At 36.3% G+C, this 20,473-nt stretch overlaps 1 protein-coding gene across 1 annotated transcript; it reads left to right on the forward strand.

Annotated features, from left to right (window-relative positions):
- The first annotated feature begins 18,963 nt into the window (after positions 1-18,963).
- On the forward strand, positions 18,964-19,896 carry LOC133061341 (olfactory receptor 2G2-like). Its single transcript, XM_061149350.1, has one exon. It carries the CDS (start codon positions 18,967-18,969, stop codon positions 19,894-19,896), a length of 930 nt encoding a protein of 309 aa, XP_061005333.1. The 5' UTR covers positions 18,964-18,966.
- The last annotated feature ends 577 nt before the right edge of the window (positions 19,897-20,473 follow it).

Consider the following 20,473-nt stretch of genomic DNA (forward strand, 5'->3'; position numbering starts at 1 on the left):
TTTCCATACAAATTGTGAAATTCTTTGGTCTAGTTCTGTGAAAAATACCGTTGGTAGCTTGATAGGGATTGCATTGAATCTATAGACTGCTTTGGGTAGAATAGCCATTGTGACAATATTAATTCTTCCAATCCATGAACACGGTATGTTTCTCAATCTGTTTGTGTCCTCTTTGATTTCTTTCATCAGTGTTTTATAGTTTTCTATGTATAGGTCCTTTGTTTCTTTAGGTAGATATACTCCTAAGTATTTTATTCTTTTTGTTGCAATGGTGAATGGTATTGTTTCCTTAATTTCTCTGTCTGTTTTTTCATTGTTAGTATATAGGAATGCAAGGGATTTCTGTGTGTTAATTTTATATCCTGCAACTTTACTATATTCATTGATTAGCTCTAGTAATTTTCTGGTAGAGTCTTTAGGGTTTTCTATGTAGAGGATCATGTCATCTGCAAACAGTGAGAGTTTTACTTCTTCTTTTCCTATCTGGATTCCTTTTACTTCTTTTTCTGCTCTGATTGCTGTGGCCAGAACTTCCAACACTATGTTGAATAGTAGTGGTGAGAGTGGGCACCCTTGTCTTGTTCCTGATTTCAGGGGAAATGCCTTCAATTTTTCACCATTGAGGGTGATGCTTGCTGTGGGTTTGTTATATATAGCTTTTATTATGTTGAGGTATGTTCCTTCTATTCCTGCTTTTTGGAGAGTTTTAATCATAAATGAGTGTTGAATTTTGTCAAAGGCTTTCTCTGCATCTATTGAGATAATCATATGGTTTTTATCTTTCAATTTGTTAATGTGGTGTATTACATTGATTGATTTGCAGATATTAAAGAATCCTTGCATTCCTGGGATAAAGCCCACTTGGTCATGGTGTATGATTTTTTTAATATGTTGTTGGATTCTGTTTGCTAGAATTTTGTTAAGGATTTTTGCATCTATGTTCCTCAGTGATATTGGCCTGTAGTTTTCTTTTTTTGTGGCATCTTTGTCTGGTTTTGGAATTAGGGTGATGGTGGCCTCATAGAATGAGTTTGGAAGCTTACCTTCTTCTGCAATTTTCTGGAAGAGTTTGAGTAAGATAGGTGTTAGCTCTTCTCTAAATTTTTGGTAGAATTCAGCTGTGAAGCTATCTGGTCCTGGGCTTTTTGCTGGAAGATTTTTGATGACAGTTTCGGTTTCCTTGCTTGTGATGGGTCTGTTAAGATCTTCTATTTCTTCCTGGTTCAGTTTTGGAAAGTTATACTTTTCTAAGAATTTGTCCATTTCATCCAAGTTGTCCATTTTATTGGCATAGAGCTGCTGGTAGTAGTCTCTTATGATCCTTTGTATTTCAGTGTTGTCTGTTGTGATCTCTCCATTTTCCTTTCTAATTTTGTTAATTTGGTTTTTCTCTCTTTGTTTCTTAATGAGTCTTGCTAATGGTTTGTCAATTTTGTTTATTTTTTCAAAAAACCAGCTTTTAGCTTTGTTGATTTTTGCTATGGTCTCTTTAGTTTCTTTTGCATTTATTTTTGCCCTGATTTTTAAGATTTCTTTCCTTCTGCTAACTCTGGGGTTCTTCATTTCTTCCTTCTCTAATTGCTTTAGGTGTAGAGTTAGGTTATTTAATTGGTTTTTTTCCTGTTTCTTGATGTAAGCCTGCAATGCTATGAACCTTCCCCTTAGCACTGCTTTTACAGTGTCCCATAGGTTTTGGGTTGTTGTGTTTTCCTTTTCATTCATTTCTATACATATTTTGATTTCTTTTTTGATTTCTTCTATGATTTGTTGGTTATTCAGAAGCGTGTTATTTAGCCTCCATATGTTTGAAGTTTTAACAATTTTTTCCCTGTAATTGAGATCTAATCTTACTGCACTGTGGTCAGAAAAGATGACTGGAATGATTTCAATTTTTTTGAATTTTCCAAGACGAGATTTATGGCCCAGGATGTGATCTATTCTGGAGAATGTTCCGTGTGCACTTGAGAAAAAGGTGAAGTTGATTGTTTTGGGGTGAAATGTCCTATAGATATCAATTAGGTCTAGGTGGTCCATTGTGTCATTTAAGGTTTGTGTTTCCTTGTTAATTTTCTGTTTAGTTGATCTATCCATAGTTGTGAGTGGGGTATTAAAGTCTCCCACTATTATTGTGTTACTATTAATTTCCTCTTTCATACTCGATAGTGTTTGCTGTACATATTGCGGTGCTCCTATGTTGGGTGCATATATATTTATAATTGTTATATCTTCTTCTTTGATTGATCCTTTGATCATTATGTAGTGTCCTTCTTTGTCTCTTTTCACATCCTTTATTTGAAAGTCTATTTTATCTGATATGAGTATTGCGACTCCTGCTTTCTTTTGGTCTCCGTTTGCATGAAATATTTTTTTCCAGCCCTTCACTTTTAGTCTGTATGTGTCTCTTGTTTTGAGGTGGGTCTCTTGTAGACAGCATATATAGGGGTCTTGTTTTTGTATCCATTCAGCCAATCTTTGTCTTTTGGTTGGGGCATTCAACCCATTTACATTTAGAGTAATTATTGATAGGTGTGGTCCCATTGCCATTTACTTTGTTGTTTTGGGTTCACGTTTATACAACCTTTCTGCATTTCCTGTCTAGAGAAGATCCTTTAGCATTTGTTGAAGAGCTGGTTTGGTGGTGCTGAATTCTCTCAGCTTTTGCTTATCTGTAAAGCTTTTGAATTCTCCTTCATATCTGAATGAGATCCTTGCTGGATACAATAATCTAGGTTGTAGGTTATTCTCTTTCATTAGTTTCAGTACGTCCTGCCATTCCCTTATGGCCTGGAGGGTTTCTATTGATAGATCAGCTGTTATCCTTATGGGAATCCCTTTGTGTGTTATTTGTTGTTTTTCCCTTGCTGCTTTTAATATTTGTTCTTTGTGTTTGATCTTTGTTAATTTGATTAATATGTGTCTTGGGGTGTTTCGCCTTGGGGTTATCCTCTTTGGGACTCTCTGGGTTTCTTGGACTTGGGTGGCTATTTCCTTCCCCATTTTAGGGAAGTTTTCAGCTATTATCTCTTCGAGGATTTTCTCATGGCCTTTCTTTTTGTCTTCTTCTTCTGGGACTCCTATGATTCGAATGTTGGGGCGTTTCACAGTGTCCCAGAGGTCCCTGAGGTTGTCCTCATTTCTTTTGATCCTTTTTTCTTTTTTCCTCTCTGCTTCATTTATTTCCATCATTTTATCTTCTACCTCACTTATCCCATCTTCTGCCTCTGTTATTCTACTCTTGGTTCCCTCCAAAGTGTTTTTGATCTCATTCATTGCATTATTCATTTTTAATTGACTCTTTTTTATTTCTTCTAGGTCTTTATTAAACATTTCTTGAATCTTTTCAATCTTTGTTTCCAGGCTATTTATCTGTAACTCCATTTTGTTTTCAAGATTTTGGATCATTTTTATTATCATTATTCTAAATTCTTTTTCAGGTAGATTCCCTATCTCCTCCTCTTTTGTTTGACTTGGTGGGCATTTTTCATGTTCTTTTACCTGTTGGGTATTTCTTTGCCTTTTCATCTTGTTTAGATTGCTGTATCTGGAGTGGGCTTTCTGTATTCTGGAGGTCTGTGGTTCCTTCTTATTGTGGAGGATTAACCCCGTGGGTGGGGTTAGACGATTGGCTTGTCAAGGTTTCCTGGTTAGGGAAGCTTGCGTCAGTGTTCTGGTGCGTGGAACTTGATTTCTTCTCTTTGGAGAGCAATGGAGTGCCCAGTAATGAGTTTTGAGATGGGTCTATGTGTTAGGTGTGACCTTGGGCAGCCTGTATGTTGATGTTCAGGGCTATGTTCCTGCGTTGCTGGAGAATTTGCGTGGTATGTCTTGCTCTAAAACTTATTGGCTCTTGGGTGGTGGTTGGTTTCAGTGTAGGTATGAAGGCTTTTGGACAGTCACTTATTACTTAAAGTTCCATGTAATCAGGAGTTTTCTGGTGTTCTCAGGTTTTGGGCTTAAGTCTCCTGCCTCTGGATTTCAGTTTTATTCTTCCTGTAGTCTCAGGACTTCTCCAACTATACAGCCCTGATAAGAAAACTTCTAGGTTAATGGCTAAAAGATTCTCCCCCGTTAGGGACACCCAGAGAGGTTCACAGAGTCACATGAAGAAGAGGAGAGGGAGGAGGGAGATAGAGATGAGCAGGAGGAGAAAAAAGGGGACTCAAGAGGAGAGAGACAGATCTACGCAGCTGTCTGTTCCCAGAGTGTTCTCCGTAGCCCAGTCACCTACAAAGATTCACAGAATCGGTTTGGGAAGAGAAGGGGAAAGGAGGAAATAGAGGTGTTCTGAGGTAGAAAACGGAGAGTCAAGATTGGGAGAGAATAATCTTCGATTTAAAAATAGGGCTTCTCTTTTTTTTCTAAGGTTATAGTGTATGGAAAATGAAAATTAAGGAGCAGTAGAGGAGTACTAGAGGACTTTAAAAGAAATAAGAGAAAAAGAAAAATAGAAAATAAAAGAGAAAAAGGAAAGAAATAAAAGAAGAAAAAAGAAAAAAAAAGAAAAAGAAAAAGAAAAAAATGGAAAAAAAAATTTTTTTTCCCCTAATTAAAAAAAATCATAAAAATCTCCTTTCGAAGACAATGGGCTGCTTTTCTGGGCGCCTGATAACCTCAGCTAGCGATCAGAAGTTGTTTTGCGAAGTTTGCTCTGCGTTCAGTTATTGTTTTGATGAATTTGTAGGAGAGAAAGTGGTCTCCCCGTCCTACTCCTCCGCCATCTTGGCTCCTCCCCTCGTGCATGTATCTTTTGAAATTATGTTTTTTTCCAGATATATGCCCAGAATTGGAATGCTGGATCATAAGATAGTTTTAACTTTGTTTTTTTAAGGAATATTCATAGTATTCTCCATAGTGGTTGTACCAATCTACATTTTCACCAACAAAGTAAGAGGGTTCTCTTTTTCTCCACACCCTTTCCAGCATTTACTGTTTGTAGACATTAATGATGATGACCATTCTGACTGCTATGAGGTGATACCCCATTGTAGTCTTGACATGTATTTTTTATAGTAATTAGCAATGTTGAGCATCTCTTCACATGCTTTTTGGTTACCTGTATGTCTTCTTTGGAGAAATGTCTATTTAGATATTTTACCTATTTGTTGATTGGGTATATGTGTGTGTATATATATATATACACACACACACACCTTCATGAGCTGTTTGTATATTTTGGAGATTAATCTCTTGTCTGTCATTCTGTTTGCAAACATTTTTTACCATTCTGTGGATTGTCTTTTTGTTTACTTTGCTGTATATAAGCTTTTAATTTTAACTAGGTCACATTTATGTATTTTTGTTTTTATTTTCATTACTCTAGGATGTGGATTTGAAGAGATCTTGTCGCAATTTATTTCAAAGAGTGTTCTGCCTCTGTTTTACTCTAAAAGTTGTATAGTATCTGCACGTTCATTTGGGCCTTTAATCCATTTTGAGTTTGTTTTTGTGTATGGTGTTAGAGAATGTTCTAATTTCATTCTTTTACATGAAGCTGCCCAGGTTTCCCAGCATCACTTAGAAAGAGACTGTCTTTTCTCCATTGTATTTTCTTGCCTTCTTTGTTGTATATCATTGACCATAGGTGTGTACTGGTTTATTTCTGAGCTTTCTATTGAGCTCCACTGATCAATATGTCTTATTTTTTTTTTTGCCAGTACTATACTGTTTTGATGACTGTAGCTTTGTTGTAATAACATAGTCTGAAATCACAGAAACTATTTCCTCCAACTTTACTTCTTTATTCTCAAGATTTCCTTGGTATTTGGGATCTTTTGTGTCTCCATACACATTTAAAAAAATTTATTCTATTTTTGTGAAAAATGCCATTGGCAATTTAATAAGACTTCATTGAATCTGCTTTGGGATAATAGTCATTTTCACAATGTTTATTCTTCCAATTTAAGAATATGGTACATCTTTATATCTGTTTGTTTAATCTGAATTTACTTTCATCAGCATCTTACAGATATAAGAGTATAGATCTTTTGTTTTCTTAGGTCAGTTTCTTGCTAGGATTCTTATTCTTTTTTTTTTTTAATTCTTCCACATTTAATTTTTATTTATGATATTCTTTTTTTATTTTTTTAATTCTATTTCTTTTTTTTTTCATTTATTTTTATTAGTTGGAGGTTAATTACTTTACAATATTGTAGTGGTTTTTGTCATACATTGACATGAATCAGCCATGGATTACAAGTATTCCCCATCCCGATCCCCCCCTCCTACCTCCCTCTCCACCCGATTCCTCTGGGTCTTCCCAGTGCACCAGGCCCGAGCACTTGTCTCATGCATCCAGCCTAGGCTGGTGATCTGTTTCACCCTAGATAATATACATGTTTTGATGCTGTTCTCTCAAATCATCCCACCCTAGCCTTCTCCTACAGAGTCCAAAAGTCTGTTCTGTACATCTGTGTCTCTTTTTCTATTTTGCATATAGGGTTATCGTTACCACCTTTCTAAATTCCATATATATGCATTAGTTTACTGTATTGGTCTTTATCTTTCTGGCTTACTTCACTCTGTATAATGGGCTCCAGTTTCATCCATCTCATTAGAACTGATTCAAATGAATTCTTTTTAATGGTTGAGTAATATTCCATGGTGTATATGTACCACAGCTTCCTTATCCATTCATCTGCTGATGGGCATCTAGGTTGCTTCCATGTTCTGGCTATTATAAATAGTGCTGTGATGAACATTGGGGTGCATGTGTCTCTTTCAGATCTGGTTTCGTCAGTGTGTATGCCCAGAAGTGGGATTGCTGGGTCATATGGCAGTTCTATTTCCAGTTTTCTAAGGAATCTCCACACTGTTTTCCATAGCGGCTGTACTAGTTTGCATTCCCACCAACAGTGTAAGAGGGTTCCCTTTTCTCCACACCCTCTCCAGCATTTATTGCTTGTAGACTTTTGGATAGCAGCCATCCTGACTGGCGTGTAATGGTACCTCACTGTGGTTTTGATCTGCATTTCTCTGATAATGAGCATCTTTTCATGTGTTTGTTAGCCATCTGTATGTCTTCTTTGGAGAAATGTCTGTTTAGTTCTTTGGCCCATTTTTTGATTGGGTCATTTATTTTTCTGGAATTGAGCTGTAGGAGTTGCTTGTATATTTTTGAGATTAGTCCTTTGTCTGTTTCTTCATTTGCTATTATTTTCTCCCAATCTGAGGGCTGTCTTTTCACCTTGCTTATAGTTTCCTTTGTTGTGCAAAAGCTTTTAAGGTTCATTAGGTCCCATTTGTTTATTTTTGCTTTTATTTCTATTACTCTGGGAGGTGGGTCATAGAGAATCCTGCTGTGATTTATGTCAGAGAGTGTTTTGCCTATGTTCTCCTCTAGGAGTTTTATAGTTTCTGGCCTCACATTTAGATCTTTAATCCATTTGAGTTTATTTTTGTGAATGGTGTTAGAAAGTGTTCTAGTTTCATTCTTTTACAAGTGGTTGACCAGTTTTCCCAGCACCACTTGTTAAAGAGGTTGTCTTTTTTCCATTGTATATCCTTGCCTCCTTTGTCAAAGATAAGGTGTCCATAGGTTCATGGGCTTATCTCTGGGCTTTCTATTCTGTTCCATTGATCTATATTTGTCTTTGTGCCAGTACCATACTGTCTTGATGACTGTGGCTTTGTAGTAGAGTCTGAAGTCAGGCAGGTTGATTCCTCCAGTTCCATTCTTCTTTCTCAAGACCGCTTTGGCTATTCAAGGTTTTTTGTATTTCCATACAAATTGTGAAATTCTTTGGTCTAGTTCTGTGAAAAATACCGTTGGTAGCTTGATAGGGATTGCATTAAATCTATAGATTGCTTTGGGTAGTATAGCAATTTTGACACTATCAATTCTTCCAATCCATATACACGGTATATTTCTCCATCTGTTTGTGTCCTCTTTGATCTCTTTCATCAGTGTTTTATAGTTTTCTATGTATAGGTCTTTTGTTTCTTTAGGTAGACATACTCCTAAGTATTTTATTCTTTTTGTTGCAATGGTGAATGGTATTGTTTCCTTAATTTCTCTTTCTGTTTTCTCATTGTTGGTATATAGGAATGCAAGGGATTTCTGTGTGTTAATTTTATATCCTGCAACTTTACTATATTCATTGATTAGCTCTAGTAATTTTCTGGTAGAGTCTTTAGGGTTTTCTATGTAGAGGATCATGTCATCTGAGAACAGCGAGAGTTTCACTTCTTCTTTTCCTATCTGGATTCCTTTTACTTCTTTTTCTGCTCTGATTGCTGTGGCCAACACTTTCCAAACTATGTTGAACAGTAGTGGTGATAGTGGGCACCCTTGTCTTGTTCCTGATTTCAGGGGAAATGCTTTCAATTTTTCACCATTGAGGGTAATGCTTCTTATTCTTTTTGATGTGATATCAACTAGAATTTCTTTCTTAGTTTCTCTTCCTGAATTTTCATTGTTAGTGTATAGAAAAGCAACAGATTTAAACATATTAATTTTGCATCCTGTGACTTTACCAAACTCATTGATGATCTGCAGTAATGTTCTGGTAGCATTTTTAGTGTTTTCTATGTACAGTATCATGTCACCTGCAATCAATGACAGCATTACTTCTTTTCCAAAGTGAAATCTTCTTATTTATATTTTTTTGTCTCTGATTGCCATGGCTAGGAATTCCAAAACTATATTGAATAAAAGTGGCAAGGGTGGACATACTTGTCTTGCTCCAGATCTTACAGGAAATGCTTACAGCTTATCCCTGTTGAGTGTGATGTTAGCTACGGTTTGCCATATATGGTTTTTATTATGTTGTGGTATGTTCCCTATATGCTCACTATTCAAATCCCTTATGATTATTCAGTAGAAGTGACAAATAGATTCAAGGGATTAGGCAAGATAGACAGAGTACCTGAAGAACTATGGACAGAAGTTCATAATATTGTACAGGAAGCTGTGATCAAAACCATCCCCAAGAAAAAGAAATGCAAAAAGGCAAAATGGTTGTCTGAGGTGGTCTTACAAATAGCTGAGAAAGGAAGAGAAGTGAAAGGTAAAGGAGAAAAGGAAAGATATAGCCATCTGAATGCAGAGTTCCAAAGAATGTCAAGGAGAGATAAGAAAGCCTTCCTAAGTGAACAATGCAAAGAAATAGAGGGAAAAAACAGAATGGGAAATACTAGAGATTTCTTCAAGAAAATTAGAGATATCAAGAGAATAATTCATGCAATGATGGGCACAACAAAGGACAGAAGTGGTATGGACCTAACAGAAGCAGAAGATACTAAGAAGAGGTGGCAAGAATACTATGCAGAAGAATTATGCAAAAAAGAGAAGAACTAAGCAAAAATCTTCATGACCCAGATAATCACAATAGTATGATCATTCACCTAGAGCCAGAATGTGAAATCAAGTGGGCTTAGGGAAGTATCAGTACAAACAAAGCTACTGGAGGTGATGGAATTCCAGCTGAGCTATTTTGAATCCTAAAAGATGATGCTGTGAAAGTGCTGCACTCAATTTTCCAGCAAATCTGGAAAACTCAGCAATGGCCACAGGACTGGAAAAGGTCAGTTTTCATTCCAATCCCAAAGAAAGGCAATGTCAAAGAATGTTCAAACTACCACACAATTGTACTCATCTTACATGCTAGCAAAGTAATGCTCAAATTCTCCAAGTCAGGCTTCAACAGCTTGTGAACTGTGAACTTCCAGATGTCAAGCTGGATTTAAAAAAGGCAGAGGAACAAGAGATCAAATTGCCAACATCTGCTGGATCATTGAAAAAGCAAGAGAGTTCCAGAAAAACATCTACTTTTGCCTTATTGACTACACCAAAGCCTTTGACTGTATGGAACACAAAAAACACAAAAAACTGTGGAAATATCTTCAAGAGATGGGAATACCGGACTACCTGACCTGACCCCTTAGAAATCTGTATGCACGTCAAGAAGCAATAGTTAGAATTGGACACGGAACAACAAACTGGTTCCAAATCGGGAAAGGAGTATGTCAAGGCTGTATATTGTTACCCTGCTTATTTAACTTCTATGCAGAGTACATCATGAGAAACACTGGGCTCAATGAAGCACGAGCTGGAATCAAGATTGCCGGGAGAAATATAGGTAACCTCAGATACGCAGATGACACCAACCTTATGGCAGAAAGTGAAGAACTAAAAAGCCACTTGATGAAAGTGAAAGAGGAGAGTGAAAAAGTTGGTTTAAAACTCAATATTCAGAAAACTAAGGTCATGGCATCTAGGCCCATCACTTCATGGCAAATAGATGGGGAAACAGTGGAAACAGTGACAGGCTTTATTTTGGGGGCTCCAAAATCACTGCAGATGGTGATGCAGCCATGAAATTGAAAGACGCTTGCTCCTTGGAAGAAAAGCTATGACCAACCTAGGCAGGATATTAAAAAGCAGGGACATTACTTTGCCAACAAAGGTCCATCTAATGAAAGCTAAGGTTTTTCCAGTAGTCATGTATGGACGTGAGACTTGGACTATACAGAAGGCTGAGCACCAAAGAATTGGTGCTTTTGAATTGTGGTGTTGGAGAAGACTCTTGAGAGTCCCTTGGACTGCAAACAGATCCAACTAGTCAATCCTAAAGGGAATCAGTCCTGAATATTCATTGGAAGGACTGATGCTGAAGCTTAAACTCCAATACTTTGGTCACCTGATATGAAGAATTGACTCATTTGAAAAGACCCTGATGCTGGGAAAGATTGAAGGTGGGAGGAGAAGGGGACAACCAAGAATGAGATGGTTGGATGGTCACCGGCTCAATGGACATGAGTTTAAGTAGTCTCCCAGTGTTGGTAATGGACAGGGAAGCCTGATGTGCTGTAGTCCATGGGGTCGCAAACAGTCGGACATGATTGAGCGACTTAAATGAACTGAACTGTGTTGTCTAACAGGAACTAATGTAGAATTGTAGGTCATTTCTACTTCAGAGTAAATTAAAAAAAATACTTGTAGAAAAGAATATGATATTTGTGATTGCCAGAGGCAGAGAGTGTTGTGAAATGGAACTGAATCAAGGTAGTCAAAATGTATAAACTTCCAGTTATAAGATAAATAAGCACTGGATGTAATGTACAACATGACTGAATTACCGTGCTTCATGTTATATATGAAAGCTGTTAAGAGAGTAAATCCTAAGAAATCTCATCACAAGGAAAAAAATTTCTATTTCTCATATTTGTATGTATATGAGATGACAAATGTTCACTAAACTTATAATGATAATAATTTCATGATATGTAATTCAAATCTTATACTCTACACCTTAAACTTATACTACAGTGCTGGATATCAATTATATTTCAATTAAATTGTAAGAAAAAGAACAAAATGATTTAAGGTGACAGCGAAACACATGACACAAAACTGTATAGTTTGCTAGTAGACGGTAGGTTTCCTAGAGCTTAAATTATACCAGTAACTGTAAGCTGTTAACTAGCAACAATTTTGATTTATTTTTTGTATTAATTGAAATCTATGATACTTGTATTTAAAGTAAAGCCATGGATTAAAATATAGGTTTAAATATATATAAAACTTTCCAAAGCAGAAGCCTACAGGCTCACATACTCAGTAATTAATTCTATCAAACCTTTAAAGAATAAGTTAGTCATTATCTCCAGAGATACTATTGAAATTTTCTAGGCTATTAAAAATGTTTCAAATGACAAAAAAATATGACTTTAGGGATTACAATGAATTGTTCTCCTTGGCCATCTTCTGTTAATAAGTATTTCCTGGTGGGGCATAGTATCCCAGAGGACAAACGCATGATCTCTCTCTGTAGTATGCAAAGCATCCACACCAGGAAAATTGACAACTTTTTAATAAATTGTGTCTATTCTCTGAACACCACGTGAGGCAGAACATCTTTACATACTCCAAAGGTTGTGCTACTCTAAATATGCATTATTCTTAAGATGACATGCTTTTTAAATAGCTAATATTTCCTCAAAATTTAAATGTTACAACATCTGGAAGGATAACTGCTAAATATGTTTCATAGAATTCTGTTTGAACTATCATGCTGACCAAATAAGAATGTCCATGCTATAAGAGTTGGATAAAGTGAGGGAGTTCATTTAATTGCTACCAAATTATAATCATAAGTTTATTACTTCAGAGAGATTTCTAAAGCATTTATAGTAGCTTCTTTTAAGAGCCATAAATTTGGTTATAGTCTGTTGACTTAAAAATCTTTTAAAAATTAAACTTAAAAAGTATTTTAATCTTTCTTTAAAGCATAGATATATTTTAATTTTCATTCTTTTTTTACAGAGGTGGCAAAGAAACACATAGAGATGAAACCATGAGTTCAAGGATCCTTAATCAGTTGGCAGCAGATAATTTTGGACTAATGTCACCACTAAGCAGGGAAAAGGTAACTGGGTAATGCATTTCTAAAGAAGAGATGTCAATGAGTTTGTAAGAGATTGACTACTGTGTGGCTTCCAAAAGTTCATTGGTTTGGTGTATTCATAAAAATGCAGGGTTCTTTCCCTGCTTTGTGGGCTTAAAATGTTATATTTTAAGTTATATTTCCTTAATAGTTGATACTCAGAATTAAAATTATATAGCAGCAAACTCTTCCTCTCTTGAACAATACTTAAATTGGGGTTATAATAAGAATTAAATTTGTGTAACCCAGCCCTTTCACAGTTCAATTTTTCTCCATTCTTTCATTTCACTTTAGGGAAAAGGGAAAATCAGTAAAAAGGGGAAAATGACCTACTAAGATCAAACCAAATGAATAAGGCAGGAATGGTGCAAGTCTCTTATGATAGAATGATAACTATGAACTCCACACTAGGCATCTCAGAAGCAATTATATATAAAACCTTTATATCAGCAACTTTATGGGTAAGTTTTGTAAGATTTTTCCAATACTCTTTACTCTCATAAGCAACATGTAAACATTTCACAATATCTAAACAGATAACCCCAATACACATTGATTGCAGTAAGCTATGCTTAGATCTACTGGTTTAGGGTTCACTCTACTGAGCAATAGAAACATCTGTACTGCTACTTCTTTCCCCACATTCATGTGTGGTGTGTACTTCTGAACCAGAAAATATCACCCTAGGATTAAACTCTAAACATTGGCTTCATTCATGCCCGGTTTTGCTCATCTGACTAAGCGAATATCCCTCGCTCCAAAAGCTGCAAAGATACATCATACCTGCCACTTTTCCCACAATTGTATTTCTTTTACTCCTCATCTTCTTTCCCAGTGTTACTCTCTGTCTCTATCATTTGTCAGAATGCCACCTGCCACCGACTCTGTCTATATGTTCTTATTAAATTTTCCTTCCTTTCTTCACCTCAGAGCAGAACACACAGATGTGTATATATGAAATAGGTTTTGGTATACCACCATCGTGACACTGCTTTCCATCCGTGGTCTTGGAGTGTTTGAATGTAAATATCTGAGAGCTCTCCAAGGTATTAGCACAGCCTGGAAGGCTTGAAGCTAAAACTCAAAACAGGATAGTTTTCATCAAAATTAATCTCCTAGCAGAAAACAAAGTACTATGAATGAGACACTAAAGAGATGACTCAAAAGGTAGTGGTAGTTGTGTAGCCAATACACGTATGTCCATTTCTTGCATCTTAGCAAGAACCCAGGAGGACAGCACAGTGTGAGGAGTTTGGGAGTACAAACACCTGGGCTCAGATTCTGGCTTTGCCGCTAAAGTCTCCGTGAACACGTTACTTCTCCACTCTCAGCATCAATTTTCTCATCTTTGTTGATAAAAAAAATGACTTTGTTGATAGTAAAAACCACTAGTCTCATAGAATTAAACAGGTTCACAGAATGCACATACTCAGAACAGAGTTTGGTGTATGATGAGTCCTCTGTGTCTCATTCATTATGTACTCATGATTGAATTACTGACTTTCAGTGATATTTATAAAACATATTTTAATGCCTCATGGCAATATATCTTAGATGCATGGAAAAAACTGATGGTAATATCTTAACTTTATTTATAAAGACACTTAGTTCTAGGGACATAAAACCATTTCCCAAAGTTAGCGAGGTAGTCAGTGATCACCCTTAGAGAAAATGCCAAATCTCATGTTTTATCTAGTGAATTCCTAAGCAACTACACAGATTGCAGTCCTGTCCTGGAATCCTCTCAGAATTGATGCAACATAAACAGCCAAAGACACTTTACTCTATTTCAAAAATGGTAACAGCAGGCAGAAACTTTCTGCAGCAAAGTATTGAGACCAGGTAATGCATTTTCTTTTGTAAGTGAGAAGCAGCTTCCAAACTCAACTATGAGAGGTGCGGTTCTCTGTATATCTTGTAACAAACATTTGTAGATAAATAGAAAACCCATTTGGAATTCTCTTATCAGAATGGCCTGTTCAGTAGTACCATGAGATAAGTTTGTTTTTATTTTCAAAGACATGAATTGGATCAAAGACAGTGGAAGGTAAAAGTCAGCAGACATTTACCTTTTCCTTCTTGCTGTTTTAGATCCCATTTCTATCACCTAGCCTCTGCTGAAGTCTTCAGAATAATTTCTTGACATTTCTATTCATAAAGTGACCCACATGGTTGTCATAGTTTGCAAAAATGCTGTATGGATTTCTAGTACCTAAATAGCCTAAGATCAATCAACAGCTGGTTGTAGCTTCTCTATCTCTGCTCTCTCCAGCTCTTGCACTTTAAGCTCCAGGCAATAATTTTCAGCAGTTACTGATGATACCAAGTTATTTCAAGTCTGTGTTTTTTCTTTTTTTTTTAAAACTCATTAGACTGCTGCTGCTTCTTGAAATAAACTTGTGCAACTCAAGAGCACTCTATAATCTTAAAAGCTCAACTCAAACATACTTTCTGAGATCTTTCTTTCATCTCCATTTTTCCTCCCCTCTGTTAGTTATTGGAAAATGGAATAAGATTTGCTAAGTAATTGTACCTAGAACTTCTCATTGTGCTTACTTCTTGAGTTCACTTGTGCTTCTACTAGCCAGCATTTGATACAAAATTCAGGCTTTTTAAAATGTCTTATTCCCCTTATGTAGCATAGGACGTAGTATATATACAATAAATTTTGGTGGATACATTAGCTGATATAATGTCTAAGAGAAATAGTTAATTTGTAGTTATTCACCTAACATGTATAAATACCTTAATACATGCTGTTAAAAGGATAAGAAAACTGGTCCTCAATGTGTTTATGACTGAATAGAGAAGAGTACAAAAATTAAGTATATATAGATTTGATACTGATGAAAAAGAGGTGAAAACCTCAATCTTGATTCATTCTAAGTTGTTTTGTTTTCAAGGTAGATGGAAAATCTCTGATCAATAGACCAGGTATCATGGGATAATTGATGATATTACACACTGGTATTCTGTACTTTAACCCCTTCCCTTTATTACAAAGTCTTCTTTCCAAATATTTAGATCTTTTTCTTTGTCATTTATTATATTATAATGTAATATTTGAATATTGAATATTATAAGTTCATTATTCTAGATCTTCTGTCTTTTATTTCATATATAATGAAGCATAATATATAATTATATATAGTGTAATAAATAATAAAAATATATTACTATGTAAATATGTAAAAATATTTCATATATTAAATGATAAAAGATAAATATATTGTTAGATAAGCCACAAGTTCTTCTTTTAAAATTTTATTTGAAAGTGAAAGTGTTAGTTATTCAGTCATGTTTGACTCTTTGTGACCATATGGACAATAGCCTCTGTCCATGGAATACTTCAGGCAAGAATACTGGAGTGGGTTGCCATTCCCGTCTTCAGATCTTCCCAACCCAGGGATCAAACCTGGGTGTCCCATGTAGGAGGCAGATTGTTTACCATTTGAGCCACCAGGGAAGCCCAAGTTTTATTGATACATAATTATATATTAATTCTGACTTCACAATCATTTTTTTGAAACTATGCTAGATATGAAGTACATCAAGATAATAGACATCGCATTCAATACTCTTTAATGCTAATAATGTGTAAGTATAGAAATACAGAGTTGTAGAAATGAATTGCAAAAGTGACTTCTGTAAAGATTCGCCAAAATGTTGATTAAATTGAGACTTAAAAATGTAAAAATATCTAAGCAGATGTGGTATGAGGTATGAGTGAATACTATTAAAAACACAGTATGCAATAAAACTTAACAATGGAAAACCACATTCTAAGTTTGGAGAACTGAAAGTGTTTCCTTCTGAGGCTTGGAAGGAGGTGTCGAAAGCCACCATGTTTGGCATGATTATCGAGGGGCTAGTAAACTACATGAAGGACTTCTGACCTTGCGTTTTAACACTCTCTCCCATACATGAAATACAATATTTATTCGCATCTTTATCCCCAACCAAAGCACTGCCATTCTAAATCCACTATCTCAAACAGTCCTTACATTATCCCTGTAAATTAGAACTATTCATCATCTCCATGTTGCAGTCAAGCAAACCAAAGCCCAGTGATATCTAGAGATTTATTCAAGATATACAACTAAGATGTGAAAGACCAGGACTTAAACCTTTTATGCCTCTGAAATACTTGACTTTTCATCATGCTCTATAGACTTCCATTAACACAAGGCGAGGCAATGATTGCATGTGTGTCTAAGCACAATAAATATGACTTTGGTGGTGTCTTGGTGGATTTTAATGACACAAAAGAGAAATTTTGAAAACCTGTGCTGAAACAACATACTTAGTGGTAAAAGAGATATGGTTTAAAAAAATAAAAAACTTGACAGGATTATTTTTAAATAAAAAATTCAGGACAAAAATTTAAAGTATTAAAGTGTTACCCCTTTCAGCTGCATTTGTATTTTAAAAAAGACTTGGGGAGTGATAATGATTAATTTGCCATAAGTTCTTCAAACATCCAGAGTTTTGACATTTGGCTGGGGATAGTGCTTATATTCATCTAGCTGTTCTAATCATATTATGCAATTTCCATAGTCATAAAGGTTATATGTATATGATTTATGTGTTTATATAGGATTTTAATTACGAATAGGTGTCAAATGAGTAGCTGGTAACAATGTGTCATAGGTTCGGTGGGACTCTAGGTCAAAGTCTTTATGACAAGAAAGGCATCAAAACAGTGGTTTTTAATTTTGTTCTTGAACATTGTAGAAATAATCAGTCTGATTTTTCCAGGCATCAACTGACTTGAAACTGAATTGATGCACACTGTTCTTAACTACTCAATCTTATTTCATTATGTGCAAAACTTCAATAATTTTAACGTCTTCCTATTCATTGGCTCGATATTCTAATAGTAGTTAATTCCTAACAATTTTTACTTCATGCTCTGAAGCATTTCTTGCATTCTATTGATATCAACTTCACTGCTCTGATTGTGATTGTCTACACTGTTATTTTATGGACTTCCCAGGTAACACTAGTGGTAAAGAACCCACCTGCCAGTTCAGGAGACACAGAAATATAGGTTTGATCCCTGGGTCGGGAAGATCCCCTGGAGGAAAGTATGGCAACTCACTCCAGTTTTCTTGTCTGGAAAATCCCATGGACAGAGGAGCCTGGCAGGCTATAGTCCATAGAGTCACAAAGCGTTGGACACTATTGAAGTGACTTAGCATGACATTGCTATTATTAGCTGCCTACATAGTTTCTGGACTAGGCTATCTTCTGTTTTAAATGATTCTACACTGTGCAGGCATACTTATCTTGCAAAGGAAAATTTAAAGCAAATCAAAACCCTCCTACAAAGCCTAGGCTATGCAGATAATGTGTATTGATATTGGTATCTCTGAAAACGTGACTCAAATTTACCTTGTATCCTATTCTGTTATGTGGCATAGTCAATAAGCAATAATCATGCTTCAAATTTAGTTCCTTTTTTCTATGCCATCCTATAATGTACTCTCCATTTCTATACTCATTTCTTTGTAAAAAATAATTTTATTTATTTTTGGCTATGTTCAGTCTCTGTTTCTGTGTGAGCTTACTCTCATTTTGGAGAGTGGGGACTATTCTCTAGTTGCAGTGGCACATGGACTCAGTAGTTGCAGCTCCTGGGTGCTAGAGCACAAGCTCAATAGTTGCGGTGCATGGGCTCAGTTGCTCTACGGCATGTGGGATCATCTCAGATAAGGGATCAAATCCATATCTCCTGTATTGGCAGGCGGATTCTTTACCACTGAGTCACTAGGAAAGCCCTCTATATTTATATCTTACCATCAAGACATGTTTTCTTCTTCGATTGTTCTCATCTTTTTGAGAGCACAGTTAATTCAATCTAAGCCTTGTCCTTTATAGAGTCTTCTCTCTACTATACATTCTCATAAATGCACTGCTGACACAGATAATAAGATGCATATTCTCACATGTTTCATCATGGCCCTACCTTACTTAATCTATTTGGTAGGTTCTGAGAATGCACTTTGATGTTTATGATTCCTACATTTCCTACAAAATTCCATTACTTTTATATTGAAAAAAAATGATATTGATGAAAAGGTGTTGAGAATTTCAACCTTGATGCATTTTAAAACTTTTGTTTTATCCTCAAGATAAATGGAAAATCTATGATCAAAAGGTCAGGCATGCCACTTCACAAGATAACCAATGATATCACACTCCAGTATCCTCTACTTTGGCCTTTTCTCTTTACCTATATCCAAAGTCTTATTTCTCAATATCTAGATCTTAATTCCCTGGTGGCTCAGATCGTAGAAGTGTCTGCCTACAATGTGGGATACCCAGGTTTGATTCCTGGGTTGGGGAGATCCCTTGAAGGAAATGGCAACCCACTCCTGTACTCTTGGAAAATCCCACGAACAGAGGAACCTGGTAGGCTACAGTCCATGGGGTTGCAAAGAGTCAAACAGGAGTGAGCGACTTCATTTTCTTTCTTTCTTTCTTTCTAGATCTTAATTGCCAAGGGAATTGGTATAAAACTCTTTCAGTTTCTGTTTAATGTGACTTCATCATTCTGGAGTGAATAATCAAAGTAAGAGTAATGCAGTGGACCAATGAGAGCAGACTCCGTGGGTTCATCCTGGTAGGTTTTTCTGACCGACCTCAATTAGAGCTCATTCTCTTTGGGGTAATCTTGTTTCTTTACTTCATGACGCTCCTCGGCAACTCTACCATCATCCTTGTATCCCTCTTGGACTCTAAACTCCATTATCCCATGTACTTTTTCCTTTCCCATCTCTCCTTCCTGGACCTTTGCTTCACCAGCAGTATTATTCCTCAGCTTTTAGTCAACCTGGGGAGTTCAGCTAAGTCTATCACATATGGTGGCTGTGTGGTTCAGCTCTATGTCTCCCTTGCCCTGGGATCCACGGAGTGTGTCCTTCTGGCTGTTATGTCCTATGACCGCTATGTTGCAGTCTGCCGCCCTCTACATTATGCCTTTGTCATGCACCCTCGGGTCTGTAACATCCTGGCCTCTATGGCGTGGCTCAGTGGGGTGACGACCACCCTTATACAGTCCACCCTCACCCTACAACTCCCTTTTTGTGGGAATCGCAAAGTGGATCATTTCTTCTGTGAAGTTCCTGTGCTCATCAAGTTGGCTTGTGTGGACACCACTTTCAACCAGGCAGAGCTCTTTGTGGCTAGTGTCTTATTCTTGGTGGTGCCGTTGTCACTCATCTTGATGTCCTATGGGAACATTGCTCAAGCAGTTCTGAAGATAAAGTCAGCCACTGGACGACGTAAAGCATTTAGGACCTGCTCCTCCCACCTGATGGTTGTCATCATTTTCTATGGAACCATTATCTTCATGTATCTGCAGCCAGCCAAGAGTAGATCCAAGGACCAGGGAAAGTTTGTGTCCCTCTTCTACACTGTGGTGACGCCCATGCTTAACCCCCTTATTTACACCCTGAGAAATAAGGAAGTCAAAGCAGCACTGAAAAAAATTCTGGGGAAAACTTTATGATTTAGTGAGGCATGGCTGTCAAAAGATATTTAAAAGAGCATTATTAGGACAGTAATTTAATGGATGATGACTCAACAAATAATTCAGTTATGTTCATAAGTTAGTTTCCACAGAAAAATTTTAAACAAAGCTTGAAATTCTAAGTAGGATGAACTTGCATTTGAATGCCCATTTCATGACAGAACAGCTGGGTGACCCAAACAATTTGCATAACCTTTACATCAGCTATAAATAAAAGCTGGTATGAATGATACTGAGCAGCTTAAATTAAAATTAGATTATTCTAGGTATTTTATTGCTTATAAAGTTTATTCATAAATTTAATTTATTAGTCATAACTACATGGGTATTATACTTTTTCTTTTGCATGGATTGAAATATTTTGACAAATTACTCATGTCAGAAAGAACAAATCCTAAACATCCACAGTATTGTTCTTTCAGCTAACCATGAATTCCTGAATCCCTCAGGTTGTGATCCCATTACACCGAGCTCATTATTGCTGTGCTTTCCACCTGTTTGACAATTTTCTGACTTTTTAGTGTTCTCTCCCTAGTAGATTTTTAAGAATGGCAAC

This window comes from Dama dama, chromosome 9 (assembly GCF_033118175.1).
Source record: "Dama dama isolate Ldn47 chromosome 9, ASM3311817v1, whole genome shotgun sequence".
Taxonomy (NCBI): domain Eukaryota; kingdom Metazoa; phylum Chordata; class Mammalia; order Artiodactyla; family Cervidae; genus Dama; species Dama dama.

Bases quoted from the DNA above. Each gene is read 5' to 3' on its own strand.
- LOC133061341 (XM_061149350.1), top strand. From the start codon at position 18,967: ATGCAGTGGACCAATGAGAGCAGACTCCGTGGGTTCATCCTGGTAGGT.